Source organism: Coloeus monedula (assembly GCF_965178545.1).
Source record: "Coloeus monedula genome assembly, chromosome: 1".
In the NCBI taxonomy this organism is placed as follows: domain Eukaryota; kingdom Metazoa; phylum Chordata; class Aves; order Passeriformes; family Corvidae; genus Coloeus; species Coloeus monedula.
The window spans coordinates 29,489,733-29,500,745 of NC_138781.1; the positions used below are offsets into that span (position 1 = coordinate 29,489,733).

At 41.5% G+C, this 11,013-nt stretch overlaps 1 protein-coding gene across 1 annotated transcript in view; it reads right to left on the reverse strand.

Moving 5' to 3' along the window:
* Nucleotides 1-10,493, reverse strand: part of MEOX2 (mesenchyme homeobox 2) — a 53,787-nt gene extending 43,294 nt beyond the window's left edge. The window contains exon 1 of the mRNA XM_082284377.1: nucleotides 9,686-10,493. Coding sequence (XP_082140503.1) covers nucleotides 9,686-10,196 — 511 coding nt within the window. The 5' untranslated portion in view covers nucleotides 10,197-10,493. The remainder of the gene's footprint in view (nucleotides 1-9,685) is intronic.
* Nucleotides 10,494-11,013: the final 520 nt, after the last annotated feature.

Sequence of the window (11,013 nt, forward strand, 5' to 3'; positions counted from 1 at the left end):
ATTATGGTACTCCCAAAACAAGAATATAGGAACAGGGAGAAAAAGAGCTTAATATTACTATGTCAATTCTGAGTCAATCAACCCAAACTGCAAAGAACTTTTAATGTTCTCAGCTCTTCCTAAGTCCTATGTAAGGCGGGTACGAATTGCAGACTTTTACTATGTTTTAATGTCTCATTCTGAAAATATAAATGTGAAAGGCGTGAATGTGCTTAAGCACCTTTTAGACTGGCGCTTTCTTCTGGCAGAAAATACTGTTTGGCATTCTAAGCACAGTTTTACAAGAAATCTTTGAGTGGTCAGCATTGCTGTAGCTGCCCAGGCTTCCATTCACACCATTTTTAGCAATTCAGTGTAACGAAGCCTCGCAAAATATGTTGTCATATAGTTTATCAACACATCTGACTTAATTTTTTTTTTTCTTCACTAAACCAAACCGATATTTTCACAAATGTAGGAGACATCTAGTCACTGTTCCTACCATTCCTTTTACAATAATAAGCATATTTTAATAAGTAGTTTTTACTTGTCCACATATTCTATGAAGCCTACAGTGTTCTGGTATTCTGCACCAGATGAAAGAAAATGAAAGGCTTGAAAAGCTATTGAGACCAATATGCCTGAGGAGCCTCACTCACCGTGTCAAAACACCCCCTTCCAGTGCACACTCAGGATATATTGCATGCATCTAGAATATACCATTTTTTGCTTGGCAGGTAGAAAACCCCACAGTTCATTCAACTCTCTTCAGAGCTATGTTGTCAGTCCACATATGTCCAACAGATTTTTTTTGTATCTATTTTTAGAAGGACCAAAGTGGGAAACAGTTTTTTTCCGCTTGGTAAATTTAAGTGACTAATGCCCTCAATTCACCAAAATGTGTAAACATACACTTAACTTCAGTGGTGTTCATATCAAAGTACTGTGACTATTTCAGCTGTGAAGTCCTGGCTCCACTCAATAGCTAGTTTTGACTTCAGCATCCCGAGATTTCATTCATCTCCTACACACAAAATTAAATGCATACTACAACCGTCATAAGATCACAGTCTAAGAATTAAAACTCACAATAGTGGCAGAGGATACTGAAGTGCATCTAACACAGTTTATGTAAGGCAGAATTTGTTCAGACTTACTTGCTAAAAATAAGAAATAGCTATTAGAGATCTGAGAGAATGCAGAAGGAAGAAGGGCTTTTAAAAGGTTGCAGTAATCTGTTTCAGTTTTAGTTTTTCATATCCTATTTGCTATAAAATAACGTTCAATCAACCAGTTTTTCTCAAGTCCAAGAAGCAGCGAAAGAGAGGAGAGGAGAGGAGAGGAGAGGAGAGGAGAGGAGAGGAGAGGAGAGGAGAGGAGAGGAGAGGAGAGGAGAGGAGAGGAGAGGAGAGGAGAGGAGAGGAGAGGAGAGGAGAGGAGAGGAGAGGAGAGGAGAGGAGAGGAGAGGAGAGGAGAGGAGAGGAGAGGAGAGGAGAGGAGAGGAGAGGAGAGGAGAGGAGAGGAGAGGAGAGGAGAGGAGAGGAGAGGAGAGGAGAGGAGAGGAGAGGAGAGGAGAGGAGAGGAGAGGAGAGGAGAGGAGAGGAGAGGAGAGGAGAGGAGAGGAGAGGAGAGGAGAGGAGAGGAGAGGAGAGGAGAGGAGAGGAGAGGAGAGGAGAGGAGAGGAGAGGAGAGGAGCGAAAGCGAAAGAAAGAGAGTGAGGGAGAGCATGAAAGAAAGATAAAGAAAGAGAGAAAGAGAAAGAAAGAGAGAAAGAGAGAGAGAAAAGAAAAAAGAAAAGAAAAGAAAAGAAAAGAAAAGAAAAGAAAAGAAAAGAAAAGAAAAGAAAAGAAAAGAAAAGAAAAGAAAAGAAAAGAGAAAAGAGAAAAGAGAAAAGAGAAAAGAGAAAAGAGAAAAGAGAAAAGAGAAAAGAGAAAAGAGAAAAGAGAAAAGAGAAAAGAGAAAAGAGAAAAGAGAAAAGAGAAAAGAGAAAAAAGAAAAAAGAAAAGAAAAGAAAAGAAGAATCACTTGGCTTCCAGTTAGAGTTTCATAATCCACTGGATTTTATTGGTTTAGTAAAACTATTATGTTCTATCATAAATTAAAGATTTGACTCATTGCTTTGAGACTTGCTTCTTCTGTTTTGTCAATTATTTTGTTTCATTTATTAAAGGAAAACAAAAGAAAACATAGAATCAAGTACAATATAACTTTCCATAACCTGACCTTTAAGTTCTCATGGATGTTATCTTGTGATGTTTATCCAGCACAGGTAATTTTCAATACAAAGTTCCAAATGCTTATTTTCCATTTCATTGAGTAAGAAGCTCCAGGGATTTCAGACTTCACAGCATTCAGTGATTACATCCATCATTAAAGAATAAGATATTCAGCGGCAAATTTCCAAATATTATTCCAGATTTCTCTTTTGACATATAATCTTATGTCTATTTATTAATATCTACAAATTCCAATCAAGTGACCTATCCCCAAAACTATTTGTAAAAATTCACACAGAAAATCAACTCACATTCTGAATAGGAGGTGCCTTAGTATCTTCTGTAGGTCCAAGATCTTACAATAAAAGATACCATCCCTAATCTACAGTGAACATTACATCTTTAATACCACTGATGTTACCAAGTAGAATTTTGACAACATAAGTCAACATAAGTAGTCTATTTATAGTGTTTAATAGAAGACTTAAGAAGGAAATTTTCGCGTATTACAGTGCACTGTCTACTACTATATCCCGTTATTTTAATGTGGGGTTTTCTTCACTTTGCATCATTCACTGGATGTTAGGATGCAGTGAGGCAATTCTGCACTAGTGATATCACAGATACATGTATAAAATTTGCAGAGTAAAATGAATAACATCGTTGTGATTTATATTATTTTCTACTAAAATATTATTTTAAATGGATATGGTTTAGGTAAACTTATCAAAGGACATAGATTTTGTAATATGTATTAATAAATAACAAGGACAATGCATGCTAGAAAGCCAAGACCAATAGCAGCAGTGGCTTTTTAAACAAGCATTCCTTTGCCATATTTGCCGCTGGAAGAATTCAAGACGGCATATAACAAAAAAACATAAGCACTACCATGGCTAACTGGTCTATCTCCTCCCAAGCTAAGCTACATTTATAGTAAAATCTGGTCCGAACAAAAATCAGTAGGAGTTTGTCATCAGTATCTTCCTGGTGAAATTTCCCTTAGCATGTCTGTTTATAAACCATTTATTTCAACAACTTTCTTTTTACTGATTCAAATATTTAAAATATCAGACTAGACTGCATGTATCCAGCAGAATGACATCAGGCTATTTTTTAATTCAGACTTGCATTAAACACAATAGAAAAACAGCTACATGCTCATGGAAGAGCCCAGACGCTCACCCCAGAAGCCAAATGACTCCTGGCTGTGACCACGTATGCAGTCACCCAGCTCATGCTGGTAAAGGTGATGCAATTGCCCTGCTGAGTAGCAGGAGGAAAGTTTTTCTGCAGGGTGGCTGTGCACCATCTTGCTCGTACTCTGCAACTAGCAGAACTTGAGAAATCGTGGTGCAGATCTGTAAGTCTTTAAAGCCTACTAAAAATAAAAAGCATGTACGCACACACACACAAAAGCTTTTCGATCCATAAAAGTTTACAGCACTTTACAAATGGAAGGAAAGAACTGGTATGGCCATTGTATAAGTTGGGCAAACAGTCATAAAAGGACAGGGCACAGGCTCGAGACAGATCATAGGACTGGGTTCAATGCCCAGCTGTGCACTGATGTAATGAAGTAGCCTCAAGCACTATTTATCAAAATTCTCTAACACCACACTATTTCAGTTAGAAACCTTATTAGCGACATATGCAAGTATTTATATTTAAAAAATATGACTTTCCTTTCACATCCTTTCAAGTTGCATTCTTAAGTATATTAGAACAAGGACACAGGGTAGCATAGCAAAAATAAGGATTGAACCCAACCCCACCATAACTACATTTTACTGATGGGTTTAAACTTTGCTCAGTCTAGCAGATGAAACCAGATTTATTTTGCTTCCTTTCCATAGGCTTATAGCACTGCTTGGTAGAATACATTTTGCTACTGAGAGAAACATGCTATGGCGACCATTCATACTGCCCAGGAACGGTGTCTTTGAAAGCAATAAATCCAGTGAGCAATATTAGGGTATCAGCGGACAGAAGCAAAGATAATGTTACCTTCCCTTGAATTTCAAGACACAGAGCTCAATCCTACGCTTGAGGAATTCAGATACAGCATATCGAGTCATCGCATTACTAAAGAACGAGTATTTCCAAATGGAAAATGATATGCAGATTAACAGGCTCAATTAAACATTTATTAAACAATTGGCATGTCTAAAAATGGCAAAAAGACAAAAAAGGAAAATCATAATCTTACTACTTACATTACAAAATACTACAGAAGTCATACTAGATATGTTAGTACAAATTTTATCCTAGGATGTTAAAAGCAATGTAGGTAAAATTCAATGTGTATATAAAATGCTCAATTGGCAATTTTCAAACAATCAGGCAATCCAAACATTTCATCAGTAAATATCTGCAAGGATTATAAAGCATTTTTCTTTCACTACTATGTAACAGAAGTTTAAAAATCCTAAAAGATAACTAACTAAAACTATGATTTTTTGAAATTTTTTAGTGACATTTTATCCAGATATTGCCAGAATGTTTGAATCTTTAATCCCCATGTAACAGAATTAAGCTCCGATGGCTTAAAAAAACCTTGAGCACTTCAGGAATTCCACTGGAGTCAATGGACCTTCTCACAAAAACTTTTGTGATCCAGTGAAGGTTTGGATCGGCCCTCCAATGTTTCCAAATGGGTGGGTTGACGAGGAGGGGGAGAGGGAGAAGTGTAAATCCTACTGAATCATTTATACAAACAAACAGAAATGCATAACTAGAAGCCATACATATTTCTTCTTTTTTTTGTCCACAGAAAGTTCTTCTTTGGCTTGGGGCAAAGAATTTTGAAAATGTATCACCAAAATAGTCTTTCAAATTTTAGTCTTAGAGAAGTTCCTGATTTTATTTCCTGAGAGCAAAAGTGAATTTCTTGCAAGTTTTCCCCTATTAAAACAATTCAGCAAGTAGCTCACTAGTAAGCCCAACATTTGATATGCAATCAGTCTTGAAAGTTTTCTCCTAATAGTACGTTTATTACTCATCGGATTTTGAAATGGTTTCATTTATGAAATCTACAGAGTTTTTGTTGTTGTTGTTGTTTTTCTTAAGTGTAAGTGATGCTTTTATACCAGATAACAAACAAATTAACTCTTTCTGGCAAAGCTATCCTTTATTATGTATTTTTTCTTGCTTCTGTTTACAACCACACTGAAAAGCACAGACATATTGATGAATCAGTTACACAGTGCTTTTTGACTACAAGTGTGCAGCTCATTTTTCTTACTGACAGGTTTCAGAAACCAATCAGAAGTCCTCAAAACTCATGATTTCACAGTATTTATAACCATTTATCAAAATGACCTGCTTTTTAGAGACCATTTCAAACAAGCATATATGATTTATGATATTTGGATGTGTTTAAAATAAATTCCCTGGCGATGTAACTTTTTACTGCTTGCATGTTGAGAATGGGTAGGTTATAAAATATTAAAACTCAGGGGGAAACAAAGTATTGTTTTTTTTCATGTGATTTGTCAATGAACAAAACCCAACAGAACAGCTACTGAAACACTGGACGGCACCACTGAAACAGTGGATTCCTAAAACACTTTTTCAGAAGCATTTCTAAATTATGCTATTGTAAACACAGTCAAAAATATGAATAATTTTTATTACCTGCTAGCCTTTCCTTGGAAACCTGTGCCATACAGAAAACATTTTCCCATGGCAAAATTTGGTTTCTTTTTTTTAAAAAAATGGCTTTTTCTGTCTGGGCACAAGTGTTTAATTACATTAGACTTTAAGAGGAATGCAATTTCCTTATATATTTATCTATTGTAATTAAATGTTTGAATAGCTGTAGTACTTAGAAGAACTCCTTCAACGATACTCAGCCTCCCCCCAACCTTTTCAGCACAGTACAGATATCTTTTTTCACCACAGCATTTTAGACTTCCTTAAGGCTACCAGATTCACCCTTTTTCATATTTCTCAGTAAATCTAGACAGCACTTCCTATATAGGCATTAATATGCTTTTTTCCTGACTGAAGTTTTAAGAAAACTTGGACCTAAGTGACATAACTTAGGAAAACACAGTAGTATGTTTGCATCTGATGTGTTCTGCATCATCTAAGAATCAAAACCTACTCTATAATAAACAGAAATAAAATGGCCCTGAAACTCACAGACAAGTAATCAGAAGGGGAGGCATTAGAAAAATCCAAAATATTCCATCTAGAATAACTCATGCCACAAAGCAACATAACACTCCAAGAATATGTTTTCTATACACTCAGCATGGTTTTCATCCGCACCTCATTAGCACACAGATAATTCTGACCATTAATGCACTTCAAAATAAGCAATTTTATTTGTAACCTACCCTCAAATTTAGTATTGTCTCTCTACTCCTACACCCTTGACATACGCAGAGCTGAGTTACAAAGGTGAGGATGCAGATGCCATTATTCACTGCAAAACGTTCACAGAGAAAGATTTGTATGCGCCACTCCTCAATTCACAGGCAACTTCACTGTCCCACTTCTGGGCCTACGCAGGTTGAAAGGAATGTTCTGCAGATAATGAGAGAGCAGCTACAAAACCTGGAGACACTGACAGCTGTAGCAAGCAGGGGTCGATGACTACGTAAGCTGTATTTCCCAGTCCTTTACAATGAGAACAGTAGAAAATTTCACCCTGTTCAGTAGCAGTCTATTCAATATCTTCAAAGGGAACTTCCCAGACTGCTTAAAACCTGGGTTAGGACTAAAGAAAACTAGGTCAGTTTATAAAACTATCATGAGAGCACATTTTATACTTTGCTTTCTCAATCCCAAATGAAACTGTAACAGCTTAGAGGAAAATATTTCTATATCCTCCCATTCCTTTGCAATATGTGAATTCCAGGGAAAAACACACAGTCCATTGTACGAAATTCTGCTTGCCCTCTGGATTTCTGTTTATAATTTTAAAAAGTTGCTTTCCCGCCATCATAACAAATAAGTAAAATGGGGTATACCTTCTGGTAAATTTTCAGAGTAGCTATACGGCTAAGAAACAGTTACTTGTTTAGAAGATAAATGATACAAGGAACGATCGTGTTTTACATTATTTAAACTATCTACAAACTCAGCTTTATGATCTTAAACACACAGAAACAAAAGCTAAGTAGTGCAAGAAAGGGGTAGCCTAAGGTTAATTCAGCTCTGAAATGCAGAACAGATTCAGTTCAAGAAAAGACTGAGCATTCTGTGGCTTTAAGTGATATGCTCAAGAAGAGGAAATATACGTGTAAATTAAGCAGGAGCATTAATAATTGTCTCAAAAAGCTGGCACTGAAACTTAAAACAGTCTCTCTCTCTCTTCACCCCTTAGTTATTTACTATTAGGATTTTTTACAAATGTCTATTGAAGTAGTTCCAAGTACGATGAAGGCATGGATGAAATTCTTTCACGCACAGTAATTTGTTTTTTAAAAAAAGATTAATGAGAAATAAAGGAGAGGATGTTCAACCAAATGAGGGGCAATTATGGATGACAAATAAAGAAACACAGCAAATTAAAAATAGTTCTTGCTGCCATATATTAGAAGGGCACTAAATATCTAACACCAGAGATCAGGATTAATAAAGGGGTGTGGTTAAATATTCAGTCCAAAATACAGGGCTTTCCTGAAGAAAAACCAAACATACAGCAGCTACGCAGTTGTTGTCAAAAGACATCTATTTTCAGTTTGAGAGATTCACAATTGTGTAAACGGTCATATTTTTTTCTTAGCGGAAGGGAGGAGGAAATAGTTACCTTGATCTTCAGAAAGCCTTAGAAAGTGAGGATCGAAGTACATTGCAAGATAAACGTAACCATGGCTAAAGGCTCGACCTCTTGTCCACTAATCCAGTGGAAGACTCCAGTCACTTCAGGGTAAGGTTTAGGACTTTCCCCACTGGTGTTTTTTTGGTTTGCATTGCAGAACGAAATAAACAGAAAGTGATTCAGATGCTTCCCTGACAGTGAAAGGGACCGATTTCCTTTTTTCCCTTAGCATTAAATAGACTGACAATCAATCCTTACACCAGCAGACATCCAGTTATTTTCGCAGTTGTAACAGGGACTCTTCATACATCTCACGAAATCAGATAATTCATTTTGTCTCATTGAAGGTAAAGAAGACAAAACAAAAGCTTTTACCAGCAGCGTTTGAACTAAATACAGCTTTTAAACTCAAGAGGAGTTTTTAGCAACTATACCAGCTACGTAATACAAAATTCAGCTAAATACATTCTGAATTACTGTAAACGTTTGCTAATGTAATGGACAATGAAGGTAGTGATGGTATTCTTGAGGATTATTTTTTAAAATGCTTTCTGTTGCTTGCACTCTACCAAGCTTACAACCTTTTGAGTGAAAGAGGTGATGGTTTCAGTTGTGAACTTCATATATATCATACAAAGCCTTTCACTTTCTCTTCTGTGATAACAAATAATTTGCTATGCCAGCTCTTGAGTTCTCAGTCTGTTGAGCCCTCTCTTTCAAGTGCCTCCTGCCTGTCTCACTACGTTTTTGGTGACCCGCCAGTTCATGTGTGCCCTAATGGAAGTCCCATCAGTTATGTTGCCTTTGCCGAGTGGCTTTTGTCAGAGTGAGACTTAGACAGGCTTTGCTATTCTAGAAAGCAGAGATAATGTCAAGGATTTTTGCACATTCATTGATGCCAAATTATCGCTCTAGGATGACTGTGAATCTACATGTTTCTATGCTCGCCTTTAAGTAAGAATTACAGTGATTTTAAAAGTCAGACAGCTCCTTCCCTTCGTCTGTCCCCGCCACCGGCAAACTGAAGTGAAGCAGCTTTCTGAAAGTCCCATTCACCCGTTTGCTTTACAGACTCCAAATTTTGCCCTTCCACGCTGAGGATTTGATGCAGGCTCACTCAGATCCTACGGGGTAGCAAGGCATCAGCTCCTCTCCCGAATCCCCGCTTTCACGGCAGTGCTTCCAAGCGTTGTGCAATCGCCTCGGAGCCGCAGTCAACTGCACGGCGAAGGGGCGGAGGGGAAAGAGCGCGCTGGATTCTGAATTTTGAAGCAGAGGTGTCGTATCGGGCAGGGGGGAGGGGGACGCGGGACCAGATGCTGAAAACCGCACCAAAACTACAAACGTTTCTCTCCCTGGCTGTAGGAAACTCTCCCCCACCACCTTGATTTCATACTCTATCACGTGCTGGAATTTTTCTTTTTATTTTTCCCCGCGTAGCCTTAATAAAGCTTGCGTTAGTGATGGAGATCCCGAGAGCGCGTTAGAGGGAAGGAGCAACCCGGCAGCCCGGTGTCAGCCGGCGGCGAGAGCACGGCGGCGGCCGTGGCCGGGCCAGCCGAGCCGGGCCAGCCGAGCCGAGCCGAGCTGGGCCAAACGAGCCGGGCTAAGCGAGCTCAGCCGAGCGGCGGCAGGTCCGCGGGGCCCGACCGTGCCGCTTCCCCCGACACCCGCCACCCGGGGATCCCGCCCCGCTGGGGAACGCGCGAGCCTTTACCTGAGCTGTCGCTTTTCCTTTTGCCGGACCTCTTCTCTGTTTCCACCGGGGACAGAGCCTGCCTGCCATAGTCCCCTGGCGCACACGCTGCCCCCGTGGGGGTGTTGGTGCCCAGGCTGGAAGAGTTCGAACACAGGACGGGAGGGCTGCTGCCCAGCTCCGGAGGTCCTCCTGAGTCAGGCTGAAGGCAGAGGCTGTGCCTGGCCGCGGCGGGAGGAGACGACATCTGAGGAATGTGCCAGTTCGTCTGCAAAGCCTGGTGCTGCTGTTGCTGGTGGTGGTGGTGGTGGTGATGGTGATGGTGATGGTGCCCCCTATGATGTTGGCTGGCAAACATGCCCTCCTCATTGGGGTATCCCGCTATTATGCAAGAGGAAGAAGAAGAAGACAGATCAGGGTAGGACATGTGGTCAGATCTTCCATGCAGGGCAAGAGAAGACTGGGAGAAAGGGTGCAAGCTCTGCGCAGTGGCATGAGGGCTGCGCAGGCAGCCAAAGAGTGTGTGATCCATGGCATGCAAGTCTCAGGTTCCAGGCAGGAGAGTTTAGGAAAGATCCAACTTCACCACCCTTTGTCAACTTTCACTGTAAACAGATCGGGGCTGGGATTTTTTTTTCCAAAACGGCACCGACAGACTCTGCAGCAGGCAGCTGAGCTCAGATAATCCAGGTCTTTAGCCCTAGTGGCCAGTCTCCGCTGCATAAACACTCGGACCTAGATGAGCCGTTCTCAGAGCCGCTCAGATGTCAAGAAGTGGGAGAGGTTGAAGCCAATAGAAGGTGGTCCCAGAGAACTGCTTGAAGGGGGAAACAGCTTCGAGAGGTTATAAATACAGTAGTGTGTAATGTGAGCTGGGGGCTGGCTCAGCAGCACAGCACTGACCACATGCAAACTCCCTCCAAAACGCCAGCGCCGTCCCCGCGCCGAGCCGCTCCGTCAGCGGGCGGCAGCGCTGCGCGCCCGCGCCCCGGGCGCCCGCGGCCTGGCGGGGGGGCGGCTCCGCGGGGGCGCAGCCCGCCCGTCCCTGCCCCCGGGCGGACCGCGCCTCCCCGCCGCGGCTGCCCCGGAGCCCCCCCGCCCCGGGCGGATCGGCGGCCGTGCCCCCAGCCGCACGGCCCTCGCAGGGCCATCACCTCCCCGTCGGGGCTGACGGACTGCTAGGGGTCCTGCCGCCCCTCGGGGGCAGCGGGCGGGGGAGCGCAATAAAGACGTGAGGCGACACACGGGGGGTGACTCTGGGGCGGGGGGCGCAGGGGCCACCACCGCCCCGTTTCCCCGGGGGCTGAAGCGCTCTCTCCAGCACCTCACCTGCTCGCCCAGGTGCGAGG